General features: G+C 51.9%; 1 protein-coding gene across 8 annotated transcripts in view; it reads left to right on the top strand.

Annotated features, from left to right (window-relative positions):
• The window catches only part of KMT2D (lysine methyltransferase 2D), a 40,006-nt gene extending 23,692 nt beyond the window's left edge, over positions 1-16,314 (top strand). For 6 of the 8 annotated variants that reach the window (XM_080662958.1, XM_080662965.1, XM_080662964.1 and 3 more), the window contains 20 exons: positions 1,615-1,738; positions 1,880-1,964; positions 2,070-2,136; positions 2,246-2,478; positions 2,575-5,496; positions 5,619-5,759; positions 5,884-6,051; positions 6,209-6,368; positions 6,995-7,070; positions 7,243-7,418; positions 7,517-7,647; positions 8,299-8,431; positions 8,510-8,637; positions 8,790-9,930; positions 10,822-10,958; positions 11,058-11,188; positions 12,874-13,159; positions 13,388-13,461; positions 13,588-13,696; positions 13,855-16,314. In XM_080662958.1, coding sequence (XP_080519084.1) covers positions 1,615-1,738; positions 1,880-1,964; positions 2,070-2,136; positions 2,246-2,478; positions 2,575-5,496; positions 5,619-5,759; positions 5,884-6,051; positions 6,209-6,368; positions 6,995-7,070; positions 7,243-7,418; positions 7,517-7,647; positions 8,299-8,431; positions 8,510-8,637; positions 8,790-9,930; positions 10,822-10,958; positions 11,058-11,188; positions 12,874-13,159; positions 13,388-13,461; positions 13,588-13,696; positions 13,855-13,947 — 6,515 coding nt within the window. In that variant the 3' untranslated portion in view covers positions 13,948-16,314. The remainder of the gene's footprint in view (positions 1-1,614; positions 1,739-1,879; positions 1,965-2,069; positions 2,137-2,245; positions 2,479-2,574; positions 5,497-5,618; positions 5,760-5,883; positions 6,052-6,208; positions 6,369-6,994; positions 7,071-7,242; positions 7,419-7,516; positions 7,648-8,298; positions 8,432-8,509; positions 8,638-8,789; positions 9,931-10,821; positions 10,959-11,057; positions 11,189-12,873; positions 13,160-13,387; positions 13,462-13,587; positions 13,697-13,854) is intronic. The other 2 variants (XM_080662962.1, XM_080662963.1) reach the window with 2 other exon arrangements.
• The last annotated feature ends 83 nt before the right edge of the window (positions 16,315-16,397 follow it).

The following is a 16,397-nucleotide window of genomic DNA, read 5'->3' on the forward strand; positions in this document are numbered from 1 at the left end:
TAGGACTTTGAGAGAAGTGGTGCAAGAGAAAACACTCCAGGTAGATGAAAAGACTTGAGTACAGTTGATCCTGGAACAACAGGAACCATATTGGCAGGAGAGGCAATGGGGTATTTGGAGAATGAGTGAGTGGTTAGGTTGGAGTAGAATTTGTGTAGAGGGAAGTGAGTGGGTACTACCATAGACCTCAAATTGTAATAGCAGTTATTGAGTAATTACTATTTGCAATCAGTGTACTGAGTGTTGTACATTATCTAATCATCACAACAAAGTCATTAAATAGGTACTGTTATTATCTTTGATTACAGAAAAGGAAAATGAGGAATGGAGGTTAAGTAACTTGCCCAAGATCACACAACTAACAGAGCTAGAGTTTGAACTCTGGCCCTCTGATCCTCTTAAGTGTGTTACTGCCTCAAAAGACCTGGGGAGGGATTTTGGTTAGTCCTTTAAAAAGTGGGGAGTCAGTTAAATTTACTGAGTAGTGGAGAAATATACAATGTGTATGATTTTAGAAAGATTGGATTTTTTGGTGGTTGCCTATTTTTCTTTTTCTATCCAGCATCCAGGACAGGCAGTTGAGTGGGATGTAGGTGGTCCATGTCAGGTCTACGATAGCTCTGGCATCTAGGGCTTTACCAGATTGGTTCTTGGGCTGCTCTAGTTGCTCTAAGAACACTACTTTTTAAAAATATATATATTTTTATTGATTTCAGAGAAGGAGAGAGAGATAGAAACATCAGTGATGAGAGAGAACCATTGATTGGCTGTCTCCTGCACACCCCTTACTGGGGATTGAGCCTGCAACCTGGGCATGTGCCCTGACCAGGAATTGAACCGTGACTTCCTGGTTCATAGGTTGATGCTCAACCAATCAGCCATACTGGCCGGGCAAGAACACTACTTTTGAAGAATGCCTTCTAGGTCATAAAATGGACAGTTAACCCTTGAAGAACATGGGCTTAGGAGTGCTGACCCCCACGTAGTCAAATCTGTGTATAACTTTTGATTCCCAAAAAACTTAACCACTAATAGCTTACTGTTGACTAGAAGCCTTACTGATAACATAATTAACACATATTTTGTATGTTTTATGTATTATATATTGTATTCTTACAATAAAGTAAGCTAGAGAAAAGAAAATGTTATTGAGAAAAAGCATAAAGAAGAGAAAATACATTTACAGTATTTAATGAAAAAAAATCTGCATATAATTGGAGCCTTCAGTTCAAATCCATGTTGTTCAAGGGTCAACTGTACTCATATTCTTATCATATGTGGTCTTCTCAGTAGCCACATGAGATGGGCAGAAAAGGGAGTCATGATCTCTACCAAATAGTGGAGTAAACTGAGGCTCAGAAAGGTGAAATAACATTGATATATTGGTTTAACAAATATTTACTGAGTACCTTTTCCTAACACAAACGGCCACATGTCCTGTGAATAGTAGAGCTGAGTCATCTAGGCTGCCTGGCTCCTAGTCCACTGGTCTTTCCATCATGCAATGCCATTGTTTTGCTTGGCTTGATAGAGGTTAAAGTGTTGGAAGCAATAGCAGACATAGAATGGAGCATTGACCCAAATGCCCAGCTCCCTTGGTTCTTCCCTCTCCAGACCTGGACAAATTTGCTGCAGAAGATATCATTGATCCCATTGCAAAGGCCAAGATGGTAGCTTTGAAAGGCATCAAGAAGGTGATGGCTCAGGGTAGCATTGGAGTGGCACCTGGTATGAACAGGTAAGATTTGGGCGGCGGTTGGACCTTTTCTTTCCCAGTCCTTCCCCTCTCCTTCCTGATCTCCTTCCCTACTTGTTTCTCCTCTTTGCCTTTCATATTTCCCCATTACTAACACATCCTCTTTGCTTTGGTGAACTCTAGGCAGCAAGTGTCCTTGCTAGCTCAGAGGCTCTCAGGGGGGACTGGCAGTGATCTGCAGAACCACGTAGCAGCTGGGAGTGGCCAGGTAAGTGATCAGGTGGGAGTAGGAATTTGTGTCACATGCTGTTGGGTCGCCCTTCTTAGGGGCTGGTATGGAAATATGACCATTTAGCAGTGTCTCTCATTGCAGGAGAGGAATGCTGGTGACCCCTCCCAGGCTCGTCCCAATCCACCTACTTTTGCCCAGGGAGTGATCAGTGAGTATGGGGATGGGGAGGAACCTAAAAGAAAATGGCTTGAGGCATTTGAAGGAAGAAGAATTGGGATCACCATTCTATGGGTCCTGACACCAGCTTTCTTTTCCAGATGAGGCTGACCAGCGGCAGTATGAAGAGTGGCTGTTCCATACCCAACAGCTCCTACAGATGCAGCTGAAGGTACTAGAGGAACAGATTGGTGTGCACCGCAAATCCCGGAAGGCTCTGTGTGCCAAACAGCGTACTGCCAAAAAGGCTGGCCGGGAGTTCCCAGAGGCTGATGCTGAGAAGCTCAAGTTGGTTACAGAGCAGCAGAGCAAGATCCAGAAACAGCTGGATCAGGTGGGGAAAGCAGGCTTCAGCTTAGCAACCAGGAGCTGGGAAGAGGGTTGGCATGGTGGGCAGGCTCGAGGCTGACATCCCCGACCTTCCCATTAGGTCCGGAAGCAACAGAAGGAGCACACAAATCTCATGGCAGAATATCGGAATAAGCAGCAGCAGCAGCAGCAGCAGCAGCAACAACAGCAGCAGCAGCAGCAGCAGCAGCAACAACACTCAGCGGTGCTGGCCCTTAGCCCTTCCCAGAGTCCTCGGCTACTCACCAAACTCCCTGGTCAGCTGCTCCCTGGCCATTCGCTACAGCCACCACAGGGGCCCCCTGGTGGGCAAGCTGCTGGACTTCGGCTGCCCCCAGGGGGCATGGCACTACCTGGACAGCCTGGTGGCCCCTTCCTCAACACAACCTTGGCCCAGCAGCAACAACAACAACATTCTGGCGGGGCTGGAGCCCTGGCTGGCCCCTCAGGGGGCTTTTTTCCTGGCAATCTTGCTCTTCGAGGCTTGGGACCTGATTCGAGGCTTTTGCAGGAAAGGCAGCTACAGCTACAGCAGCAACGCATGCAGCTTGCCCAGAAACTGCAACAGCAGCAGCAGCAGCACCTCCTAGGGCAGGTGGCAATCCAGCAGCAACAGCAGCAGGGACCTGGGATACAGGCAAACCAGGCTCTGGGTCCCAAGCCCCAAGGGCTTCTGCCTTCCAGCAGCCATCAGGGCCTCTTGGTCCAGCAGCTGTCCCCTCAACCATCCCAGGGGCCCCAGGGAATGCTGGGCCCTGCCCAGGTGGCAGTGTTGCAGCAGCAGCAGCAACCGCACCCTGGAGCTTTGGGCTCTCAGGGTCCTCACAGACAGGTGCTTCTGACCCAGTCCCGGGTGCCAAGTTCACCTCAGCTGGCACCGCAAAGTCAGGGCCTTATGGGACACCGACTGGTCACAGCCCAGCAGCAGCACCAACAGCAGGGACCCATGGCAGGGCTTTCTCATCTTCAGCAGGGTCTGATGCCACATAGTGGGCAGCCCAAGCTTAGCACTCAGCCAATGGCCTCCTTACAGCAACAGCAGCTACAACAGCAGCAGCAACAGCAGCTACAGCTACAGCAGCAGCAGCAGCTACAGCAGCAGCAGCAGCTACAACAGCAGCAGCAGTTACAACAGCAACAGCAGCTACAACAGCAACAGCAGCTTCAACAGCAGCAGCAACAGCTACAACAGCAACAGCTACAACAGCAGCAGCTTCAACAGCAGCAACAGCTACAACAGCAGCAGCAGCTTCAACAGCAGCAACAGCTACAACAGCAGCAGCAGCTTCAACAGCAGCAACAACAGCTACAACAGCAGCAGCAGCTTCAACAGCAGCAGCAGCTACAACAGCAACAGCAGCTTCAACAGCAGCTTCAGCAGCAGCAACAGCAGCAGATAGGCCTCTTAAACCAGAGTCGAACTTTACTGTCTCCTCAGCAACAGCAGCAGCAAGTGACTCTTGGTCCTGGAATGCCAGCCAAGCCTCTGCAACAACACTTTTCTAGCCCCGGAGCCTTGGGCCCAACCCTCCTCCTAACGGGCAAGGAACAAAGCATTGTAGAGACCACTCTTCCTCCAGAGGCCACTGAGGGGACTTCCACACATCAGGGAGGTGTAGCAATAGGGACTGTACCTGAGACAGTGCCCACTGAACCAGGGGAAGTAAAGCCCTCACTCTCTGGGGACTCACAACTTCTGCTTGTCCAACCCCAGGCCCAGCCCCAGCCCAACTCTGTGCCACTGCAGCCACCTCTGAGGCTCCAAGGACAGCAGCAGCAGCAAGTTAACTTGCTCCACACAGCAGGTGTGGGCAGCCATGGGCAATCAAACAGTGGATCATCTTCAGAGGCCTCTTCTGTGCCACACCTGCTGGCCCAATCCTCTGTTTCCTTAGGGGAGCAGCCTGGGCCCATAACTCAGAACCTTCTGGGCTCCCAACAGCACCATGGACTAGAGCGGCCCTTGCAAAATAATGCAGGGCCACAGTCTGCCAAACCAGGATCTGTTCCCCAGTCTGGGCAGGGCCTGCCTGGGGCTGGAGTCATGCCTACAGTGGGTCAGTTTCGAGCACAGCTCCAAGGAGTTTTGGCCAAAAACCCACAGTTGCGGCACTTGAGCCCTCAGCAGCAGCAGCAGCTGCAGGCACTCCTCATGCAGCGGCAGCTACAGCAGAGTCAGGCCATACGCCAGGCCCCACCCTATCAGGAGCCTGGGACCCAGCCCTCTCCCCTCCAGGGCCTCCTAGGCCGCCAGCCCCAACTTGGGGGCTTCCCTGGATCCCAGACAGGGCCTCTCCAGGAGCTAGGGGCAGGGCTTCGACCTCAGGGCCCACCCCGGCTCCCTGCCCCACAAGGAGCCTTATCAACTGGACCAGTCCTTGGTCCTGTTCATCCCACACCTCCACCATCTAGCCCACAAGAGCCAAAGAGACCTTCACAATTACCGTCCCCTAGTTCCCAGCTCCCCTCTGAGGCCCAGCTCCCTCCCGCACAGCCAGGGACCCCCAAACCCCAAGGGCTGCCCTTGGAGTTGCCTCCTGGGAAGATCTCACCTGCTGCTGCCCAGCTTGCAGATACCTTATTTGGCAAGGGGCTGGGACCTTGGGATCCCCCAGACAACCCAGCAGAAGCCCAGAAGCCGGAGCAGAGCAGCCTGGTACCTGGGCATCCAGAGCAGGTGAATGGGCAGGTGGTGCCCGAACCATCCTATCTCAGCATCAAGCAGGAGCCTCGGGAAGAGCCATGTGCCCTGGGAACCCAGGTGGTGAAGAGGGAGGCCAATGGGGAGCCAATAGGGACACCAGGTACCAGCAACCACCTCCTGCTGGCAGGCCCCCGCTCAGAGGCCGGGCATCTGCTCTTGCAGAAGCTTCTACGTGCAAAGAATGTGCAACTCAGCACTGGGCGGGGGCCCGAGGGGCTGCGAACAGAGATCAACGGGCACATTGACAGCAAGTTGGCTGGGCTGGAGCAGAAACTACAGGGTACCCCCAGCAATAAGGAGGTGAGTACTCCAGGTAGAGTGGGGCCTGGAATGTGGGGCAGAGTGAGCAGGTCTTGGTCAAACAGAAGAGGTGAGGGCTCTGAGGAGGACAGCCACCTTCACTGTGGGTTTATCCGGCTTAGGATTCAGCAGCCAGGAAACCTTTGACACCGAAGCCCAAGCGGGTACAGAAGGCAAGCGACAGGTTGGTGAGCTCCCGAAAGAAGCTGCGGAAGGAGGACGGGGTCAGGGCCAGCGAGGCCTTGCTGAAACAGCTAAAACAGGTGACCCCCAGGAGCCAGTCCCCTGGTCCCAACTCAGGATAAGGGGGCACCCTGGCCCCCAACTATGCAGTGGCAGAGATGTACGTGCTGCAGGTTTCCAACCTTGTCATCTTGCCCCTCCTAGGAGCTGTCCCTGCTGCCCCTAACGGAGCCTACCATCACTGCCAATTTTAGCCTCTTTGCTCCCTTTGGCAGTAGCTGCCCAATCAATGGGCAGTGCCAGCTGAGGGGGACGTTTGGAAGTGGGGCACTGCCCACTGGCCCTGACTACTATTCCCAGCTGCTTACCAAGGTTAGAAAATGACAATACCTTTTGGGGATGATGAGGTTCTTGGGGAGGTGGAGGTGGGAGTGGGATACTTGAGGAAGTTGCTGATATAGTGTGGGGCCAGGAGATTATGTCAGTCTCCCTCTGCCATCTTGCACACAACACCCCACCCCACCCCCAGAATAACCTGAGTAACCCGCCGACACCACCCTCGTCGCTGCCCCCCACCCCACCCCCATCGGTGCAGCAGAAGATGGTGAATGGCGTCACTCCATCTGAAGAGCTGGGGGAGCACCCCAAGGATGCCGCCTCTGCCCGGGATACTGAAGGAACATTGAGGGGTAAGTCAAGAGTAGAGTGGGCCTCTCCTCTAGAAGGATTTGGTGGCTGGGGTCCAAGCCAGTTCGTGTACCCTGTCAAACAACTTGACATAGATAGATGCATGTTTCACTGTGTGCACACAACCAGTACTTGAGATAGAAAGGACCTCTTCAGGACTAATTTGTTGGAGACAAGGATGGGCATCGGGAGTCTAGAACCAAGACAGTGAGGGAAGTGGATGACAGAGTGTTAATGAAACTTTTGTTTATAATGAACAGACAGCCTTGGTGGGTATAAACTATTGTCAGAGCTGGTTGTGAATCCTGGTTCCTGCGTACTTTTAGCCATGTTACTATAACCCAGTAACTTGATTGACTTGTATGAGCCTGAGTTTCCTCACTATAAAATAGATATTATAATACTTAATAGAATGATAAAATATTATAAATAGAAAGTGTACCTGACACATTGGAAATGCTCAAAATATAGTTGTCTGCTCCAAACTAGTAGATGGGTAGATGGGTAGACAGTGGTCATGATAGCTAAGCTAGATGTTGTACTAGTTAGGCCTGAAATGTGGTGGAGAAAGCACCATCAGCTCTAGCCACCCTAGTCCTGACTTTTCTTTTCCCTACCTACCCCTCAGATGCTTCAGAGGTGAAGAGTCTAGATCTGCTGGCCGCCTTGCCTACACCCCCTCACAATCAGACTGAGGATGTCAGGTGGGGATTGTGCCAGAAATGGGGGTGAGGAATGGGGTTAGGGATCTGGTTGTCTCATTTTCCCTTTGGCCAATAGTAGATTTTAAGTAAGGCTGTGATATCTACTAATCTCTAGATTTGGGAGTGGGGGTCTGCAGAGCTGTAGCAACAAATGTCTACTTTTGGCCCACAGGATGGAGAGTGATGAGGACAGCGATTCTCCTGACAGCATTGTGCCGGCTTCATCCCCCGAGAGCATCCTGGGGGAGGAGGCACCTCGTTTCCCTCAGCTGGGCTCAGGGCAGTGGGAGCAGGAAGACCGGGCTCTCTCCCCTGTCATCCCCATCATTCCTCGGGCCAGCATTCCAGGTAGGGGCTGCCCTGAACATAGGCCGGGCTGGGCTGGGGTGTCAGAGCTAGGGCAGAGGGGCAGCTGAGGCTAACACAGATTCCTCTTTCTCATTTAGTCTTCCCAGATACCAAACCTTATGGGGCTCTAGACCTGGAGGCCCCTGGAAAGCTGCCTGCCACAACTTGGGAAAAGGGCAAAGGAAGTGAGGTATCAGTCATGCTGACGGTCTCTGCTGCTGCAGCCAAGGTGTGTCCTGGAGGGGGCTGATCAGAGGGCAGTCCCTGAAGCTTGTCTGGGTAAATTCGGTCCTTTAAAGCTATGTACTGAGGATCTACCATGTGAAAGTCTAGGCTAGTGGCTGTAGGATTAGAGTAAATGAAGCATGAGGGGTCCCTGCCTTCAGGGAGTTCACAGTCCTGTGGTAAAGACATACTCAACAAATAAAGAGTGTATATAATGTGACATATGATACAAGCAGCATCCCATTATATTTGGTGAAACTGTATTTTGTTTTTTAATGTTAACAGAGTTTTGTTGTCAAAGGAAATGGGCAGTCCCAGTTAAAACAACCAAACAGGAGTCCTTACTACAAGACTCCTCAGCTTCTCTAATTTGCTAATTATCATTAATCTCCCAAGTTATGGATATAATGTATATCATTTCCTAAACTTAGTTGACACAGGCCCCTTTTGTGGAGCTCCTGCTAATGCCCACAGCAATTTGGGAAAGGCCGCCATAAAATAAGTACATGGGAAGAGTTAGATGGCACAGGGGCTGGACTGACCAGCCGCTTGTGGGGCTGTGTTCTAGGTGTCATTGTCCCCACCAAGCTGGTGGTAGTGCTCACTGTACACAACCTGCTGACAAGGCTCTTCCTTCCCCTCCCTGCTCTGACAGAACCTGAATGGTGTGATGGTGGCAGTGGCAGAGCTGTTAAGCATGAAGATCCCCAACTCCTATGAGGTGCTGTTCCCAGAGAGCCCTGCCCGGGCAGGCATTGAGCCTAAGAAGGGGGAAGCTGAGGGCCCTGGTGAGTGTGGCAAGAAAACACCTGGGGACCTAAGAGGAATGATTCTGGTGGGAGGCTCTGACCCCCTCCTTCCTGCAGGTGGGAAAGAAAAGGGTCTGGGAGGCAAGAGCGCAGAAGCTGGCCCTGACTGGCTGAAGCAATTTGATGCCGTGTTGCCAGGTTATACTCTCAAGAGCCAGCTAGACATCTTGAGCCTCCTGAAACAGGTGGGTCTGGTTGAGAAAAAGGGGTGTCTCTGGCTAGGGCAGAGATAGCAAAGAGGGCTTTTGGGAGAGTGGGATCTGGGTGGGAGAAGGGAGGGGGCTAGTTAAGTGAGGAGCTGGCACTAACCATACAGGGTTTGTGCCCCCTCCCATAGGAGAGCCCTATCCCAGAGCCACCCACCCAACACAGCTACACCTACAATGTCTCCAATCTGGACGTTCGACAGCTCTCCGCTCCACCTCCTGAAGAACCCTCCCCACCCCCATCCCCCTTGGCACCCTCTCCTGCCAGCCCCCCTGCTGAACCCCTGGTCGAGCTCCCAGCTGAACCCTCAGTTGAGCCACCTGTCCCATCGCCTCTGCCCCTGGCCTCCTCCCCTGAGTCCACCCGGCCCAAGCCCCGAGCCCGGCCCCCTGAAGAAGGTGAAGATTGCCGGCCCCCTCGGCTCAAGAAGTGGAAAGGGGTGCGCTGGAAGCGTCTGCGGCTGCTCCTGACCATCCAGAAGGGCAGTGGGCAGCAGGAGGATGAGCGGGAAGTGGCAGAGTTTATGGAACAACTTGGCACAGCCCTGCGACCTGACAAGGTGCCTCGAGACATGCGGCGCTGCTGCTTCTGTCATGAGGAGGGTGATGGGGCCACTGATGGGCCTGCCCGTTTGCTGAACCTGGACCTGGACCTGTGGGTGCACCTCAACTGTGCTCTGTGGTCCACGGAGGTCTATGAGACCCAGGGTGGGGCACTGATGAATGTGGAAGTGGCCCTCCACCGAGGACTGCTAACCAAGTGCTCCTTGTGCCAGCGCACCGGTGCCACCAGCAGCTGCAATCGCATGCGTTGTCCCAACGTCTACCATTTTGCCTGCGCTATCCGCGCCAAGTGCATGTTCTTCAAGGACAAGACCATGCTGTGTCCAATGCATAAGATCAAAGGGCCCTGTGAGCAAGAGCTGAGCTCTTTTGCTGTCTTCCGGCGGGTCTACATTGAGCGGGATGAGGTGAAGCAAATCGCTAGCATCATCCAGCGGGGAGAGCGGCTGCACATGTTCCGGGTAGGGGGCCTTGTGTTCCATGCCATTGGACAGCTGCTCCCTCATCAGATGGCCGACTTCCACAGTGCCACTGCCCTTTATCCCGTTGGCTACGAAGCCACACGCATCTACTGGAGCCTTCGCACCAACAACCGCCGCTGCTGCTACCGCTGCTCTATTGGTGAGAACAACGGTCGGCCGGAGTTCATAATCAAAGTCATGGAGCAGGGCCTGGAGGACCTGGTCTTCACTGACGCCTCTCCCCAGGGTGAGCAGTGGGCCCTGGAAATGGTAATGTGGAGTTGGGCAAGTTTCTCCTGGAATCATCTTTACAATGTGGAAAAGGGATCTGCAGGGTCCTTGTGAGTGATCTTCCGTACTCTACACCCTCTATTGCGCGTAGGTGGAGGTCTCTTGAAAATCCCCAGAGAAAGTGTTTTAGCCTCTCTTACTCACCTTAAATTCCTTTGTAATTGAAGATGTTTTGCTTTGTCTAACTTCATTCTGGCTCCTTTTCCTATCCTCAGTGGAACAAAAGAATATAGTTCTGAGACCTTACCATCTGGCTCACCCAACCTGATCCTAACCATGAGTTCCCTTTGGTTGCTTTTCTCTGGACAAAATTCTTTTGATCTTAGTTTTAGTGTTAATGATAAAAATAACAATAAGAGCAGTTACCTTTTAGTGAACATGTACAATGTGCCACAAACTAAGCCAAGTGATTTATATAGGTTATTTTTTTCACACAACCCTCTGAGGTAAGTACTATTATTATGCCCAGGTTTTCAAGAAACAATCTTAGACTTAAGTATTTGGCTTAAGGTCCAATGGCTAGTACTAGAACCTGAACTCATCTTCCCAGTGCCAAAGTATGCCTGTTGTTCAGACTCTCAGCAAGTCCTGTGACCTGTGCTGGGTCTCCTGGACCTTGGATTCATGTTTCTGTGTCACAAGGCACTCTAATGCCCCCCTGAGTGGGAAGTGTGGCTTGTTGAAGGAGAGTGGGACTGGGAGGCCATGAGGGGGTCCTGAAGAACCACACAGCCCCATGACAGGGAGGTAGCTCCAGATCAAGTTTAGGGTCGGGTTCACTGAGCAGAAGTTCCTTCTGAGGAACTTCACCAGATGGTGAGGGTTGCTCTCTTTCTTTGCCTCTTAGCTGTGTGGAATCGCATCATTGAGCCTGTGGCTGCCATGAGAAAAGAGGCCGACATGCTGAGGCTCTTTCCTGAGTACCTGAAAGGCGAGGAACTCTTTGGGCTGACGGTGCATGCTGTGCTGCGCATAGCTGAATCAGTAAGAAGGGGCCGGGAGCTGGGGGCGAGGGGGGCACTGAGAACTTTGGTCCTGCCCCAAAAGTGCTCAGGCTAAGGTGAGCATGACCTGTGCCCACAGCTGCCTGGAGTGGAGAGCTGTCAAAACTATTTATTCCGCTATGGACGCCACCCCCTAATGGAGCTACCACTCATGATCAACCCCACTGGTTGTGCCCGATCAGAGCCTAAAATCCTCACACACTACAAACGGTGAGCTTGTGGGGCTGAGGCCAAAGGATGTGAGTGTGGGAGTTGGTAGGGACCCTCTGGCCAATTGAGGGTTTGGGGTTACAGGTTACAGTTCCCCTTGGAAAGACTGGGGGTTCACTCTAGGCCTCCTGGTTAGAGGATATGTAGTTATCAATACAGTATCCCTTCCCACCTCCCCCCAACCTGTTCAGGTGTCCTGGGGTTGACCTGGGTTCTAGGACAGACTTATTTTGGGCATTCTGGGAATGAATGGCTGTTGGGGAGGTTCTGGGTAGACAGCGGTAAAATTTTATGAACTGTATAAGGACCCCAGTAATCTCCTTCCTCTCCTGTTTTGCTCCCAGGGGACCTGTGATTCTCCCAAACCTCAGATGCCCCATGAGTGCTAGGGTCACTTTCCCTTCCCCAGGCTGAGTTGGTTTCAAAAGTAAATAATTAGAAATATAATAGAAAAATAATAAAACCTTAAATTTGTATAGCACTTTATACTTTTTTTTTCAAAGCGTTTTCACATCCATTATCTCATTTGATCCTCACAACAACCTTATGAGGTAGGTAGGGCAGGTGGTATGACCCCCATTTCACAGCTGAGAAAACTGAGACCCAGAAAAGTTCAGTGACTAGACAAAGGTCACAACTGGGACCAGAACATTACATGTTGATTTGTGGTTTCCTGTTCCTTCTGTGTTCCTCAGTAGCCTGACCTTGGTCACTGGGTAGAGGGAGGCAGAATTCACGGTAGCAGGGCTTTTGTGAAGGCCTTCGGTTACTCCTCAGGCTGTCGTAGAGTGTCTGACTCTACCCCAGTCAGTCCTCATCCTTGATGCTCTATAACAGTGGTTTTCAAACTGTGTGTGTTCCAAAAAGTCTTGGAACACACAAACTAAGCGGGCAGAACTTGGCCCTCCCCGTGTATACTCCCCCTTCAAATTCAACCAGAAGAATTTCATTTTCATCTAGTTTATGTATTGGAGTTCCAATAACATTTTGTTAAGAAGAAAAAAGAAAGATTCCTGCTAAAGTAAGAAGAGTAAAAAATGTTTGAAAACCACTGCTCTGGGATGGGGAAGAATTTGGCTGGTGCCCTAGGGTGGTGAGAAGGCATCCTGCCAGGCAGCAGTCATTCCCCTGCACTGAGCCATCTGCACAGAGCCCAATGTTACATTAGAAAAGGGGACAGTCTGAAGAAAGGAAAGGATGCCCCTTTCGGCTATGAATTCAGAGCCACTTTTAATTCAAACCCAGTCCAATGTGGTAAACACAGGCCCCATTTTCAGGGCTTCCAGTATGTGCAGGCAGTAGGACTCAGATGTTTGAGCAAACCATGAACTTAAATTACAGGCCTGGGCTGCTTGGGGAATTCCTCCCAGAAGAGCATGGCCTTAAGCACAGTTTGGCAGGAGGGTGGTAGAAGGCAAGGAGATGGGAGAGTGGGCTCAGTGTAGGGGAATTGGTGCCTCCCTTCACTCCACTCCCCACCCCCCATCTCTGTGCCACCCAGGTTGTTGGAAGGGTCCCCATAACTAGTTAATTACCTCATCAAAACCAAGACCCATATGCCTCCACTCTATTCCCAAGGCAGCACATGCCCCTAACTGGCATGTTGCACATCCCAGGGAGGAGGCAGGTGGTGTGTGCTTGGTCTGAGGGAGAGCTGTCTTGTTATGCACTGTATTACCTCCCAGGCCCCACACCCTGAACAGCACCAGCATGTCCAAGGCATATCAGAGCACCTTCACAGGCGAGACTAACACCCCGTACAGCAAGCAGTTTGTGCACTCCAAGTCATCTCAATATCGGCGGCTGCGCACTGAGTGGAAGAACAATGTGTATCTGGCTCGCTCCCGCATCCAGGGGCTGGGGCTTTATGCAGCCAAGGACCTAGAAAAGCACACAATGGTCATTGAGTACATTGGCACCATCATTCGCAACGAGGTGGCCAACCGGCGGGAGAAAATCTATGAGGAGCAGGTATGGGGTGACAGAGGGGCCATCGTGGTGTATGGTCCACACTCAGCCAAGGAACAAGGAGCAGTATGGGGGTCAGGTGGAAAGCTGTGGGGGGAGGAGGAGGTGAGAGGTGGGAGAAAGGAAAAAGAAGAAATGAAGCTCACTGCCTGAGCTTGCTACCTGATCCCACCATCACACCATGGCCATTCTCTGATACTCTTGTCCCTTCTGCAACTTTTGCCTTTCTAGAATCGAGGCATCTACATGTTCCGCATAAACAATGAACATGTGATTGATGCTACGTTGACCGGAGGCCCTGCCAGGTGAGAGGAATTAGAAAGGAGGGATTTAGGGGTCTCTGACGGTGATACACTGGGGGTGGGCCAACAAGGAACCAAAATCATCCCAAGTTAATCATGTGACATCCCTGACTCTGTCCCACTGCCTAGGTACATTAACCATTCCTGTGCCCCTAACTGTGTGGCGGAAGTTGTGACATTTGACAAAGAGGATAAAATCATCATCATCTCCAGCCGGCGAATCCCCAAAGGAGAGGAGGTAAGAGGAAGCATCATGAGTGAGTGACAAAGCAGCTCTCTCTTCTGTGTTATTCCCCAGAGCCAAGTTCCAAGGCTACTGCCCTCAGATCAGATCATCTCTGCCCTCCCCAATTCCTCTGAGGGGCTGGTACTGATTCTGCCCTCTTTTCTTAACAGCTGACCTATGACTATCAGTTTGACTTTGAGGACGATCAGCACAAGATCCCCTGCCACTGTGGAGCCTGGAATTGTCGGAAATGGATGAATTAAAAAGCTTTGAGGCTACCAGGCAGGGGAGTCCCTCCACCCCCAACCTCTTCCCTGAAAGGGATGAGAGGGAAGAGAGGTAGCGGCCAGAGCCAGGACCCAGGGCTGGGGCTGCCGGCTGACCGGAGCCCCTGGAGCAGGAGACTGGGGCAGAGGGCCCTAGGCCAAGCCCACCCTGGGCACCAGGGATAACCCTCTTCCCTGCCATCGGCCCCCAGGCTTGCATCTCTGCCCCCAGCTCCAGGAGGAGCCAGACAGAAGCAGCCATTGGGCATCTCAGGTTTGAGGGGGATATGGGCCGGGAACTACCCAGAAGCATCTGGGAGGCAGCAGGGAGCGGGGAGGAGGATGTGTGGCCGGGCCTCACAGCCCTGCTGCTCCCACTGACCTCTCCGGCCCAACTCAAGGCTGCAAAGAGACTTGACTAAGCTTGACAATCCCAAAGGCCGGGTCTCACACCTGGCCCTGCCTGCCGGGTCCTGCCCCCGCCTCACCCCCCATCCCCTTCCCTCTCAATCTGTCTCTGTCTCCCTCGTATCCTCTGTGTTTCTCTCTATGGGTTTTGTTTCCTTGTTTTCCACTCTGACAAATGCAACATGAATGGGAAAGAGGCGCCCAGCTGCCCAGAAGGGCAAGCCAGGCAAGCCGGGCAAGGAGACCCCACACCCACACCTACCTCATTTAAGTGTTGGATTTTTTGCTGTTTTGAAATGTGAGACCCTCTCCAAGCCCCCTACTGCCCCAACTCTCTCCCCCACCTCACTGCCCTCTTCTGAGTGGGTGGAAGGGGGGTAGGAGGAGGAAGAAAACAACAACAACAAAAAATCCATCTTTGTTTTTAATTCTGGGCATGGGATGGCGGCTGAGGCTAATGATGATGAAGATTGGGGATGACTGGCCCCTAGTTGCTCTAGGACTTCCTTCTCCATCTGGACATGGGGGTAGGAGGGATGTGCTAAACCTAGGACCAGGATATTTCCCTCCTGTTTTCCCAACCCCATCATGAGCCCATTTGCCCTCCAGCCCCTGGATGGGGTGGGTGGGTGATAGAGGTGAGGGCTATCCCTGAGTGGCATGCCCATACCCAGTGAGGCGGGGTGTGGCCCAAAGCTCCCACTTTCCCTCAGTCACCAAACTGCTGCTGGTCTGGTGGGAAGAGGTGGTGATGTGGGGGTGGGGAGCTTAGTGTCAGCGCGGGGAGGGTGGGGGGTATTTATCTATTTATACATGGGATTGTACATAGTCTTGTGGGGCATGGGGGAGCCGGCTGGAGGTGAGAACCCTCCCCTCTCCCCCCACCCCCGGGGAGAGCAAATGTAAAACTACTAATTTTTGTGCTTTATATATTCTATATAAATATATCTATTTTCTTTTTACAAAACCAGTTTATAAATGGTAGGGGGGCGTGGGGCGGATACTTGGAGCTCCCCTTGTGGGGGGGCCCCCTCCATTACCCAACCTACCGCCCTTTTCCTCACCCCCTCCTCCCCACCCCCTGGCTGTGACTGCTGTAAGATGGGGGTATAGAGGCTGGGCAATTCCCACCCCCTATTGTATAGTTGGACTACGTTATAACGCACAAAAGTGAGCTGGCCCCAGGGGGAGCCAGAGGGTGATGGGTTCCCTGCCTCCCTTTCCTTCCCCTTTCTGCCCAAGCTTGTGCTGCAGTTGAACCTCTTCCTGGGGTAGGGGTAGATCAGGGGGTGGGTGAAGCCCCAGACCCCTGTGTGGTAGGGAGCCATGGGGATGAAGATGAAGCTTATATGCAGTTCTCTCCTAGGGGCTGTGGGCAAAGGGCATTTTGTAATTAATATTTTCAAGAATCAAATGTATGGAGTGTAGGGATGGGCTTGGTGGTTGGTGGTGGATGGGTGGGCCTGCTGGAAGGGGAGCACAGTCGCTGTTGTGATTTTAGATTTGTTTTTGTTTGTTTTTGAATTGGGGGATTGCGGATTGATGGGGGTAGGGAGATTTTTTTTTTTAAGCTGCTTCCTCAACTGTTTCAAGCTGCAAATGTTTAAGAGAATAACATCCCTCCACCCTCACAGAAACCACTGTAATTAAATCAGACAGTGGGGAGACTGGGCTGCTGCTCCCAAAGCCATTGGATGTCCCTTTTCCAAGAGCAAAAGGTCTAGGCTACAGGGATGGGGAGATTGGCTCTTGTTGAGTCAGGCTCTGGTTGGGGCCTGGGCCCTGGGATTGGGAAAAGGGGATGGGGCAGACTTTGTAAGCATATGCTAGGTATCCGATAGTCCTGTAGAATTTAGTAAAGAAACCTTATACAGTTTTTAATTTTTATATAAACTAACTCAGACCCAAGTTACAAGGTTGGAATTTTGGTTGTTGGTGTTTTTTTTTTTTTTTTTTTTAAGTACCCCGCCTGTATAATTGCATCAGAATTCCCTCCTCCTCTCTCCCCCGTGTTTGTATTTTGGGTTGGTTTACACTTG

This window comes from Plecotus auritus (genome assembly GCF_963455305.1).
Source record: "Plecotus auritus genome assembly, chromosome: 3".
NCBI lineage: Eukaryota > Metazoa > Chordata > Mammalia > Chiroptera > Vespertilionidae > Plecotus > Plecotus auritus.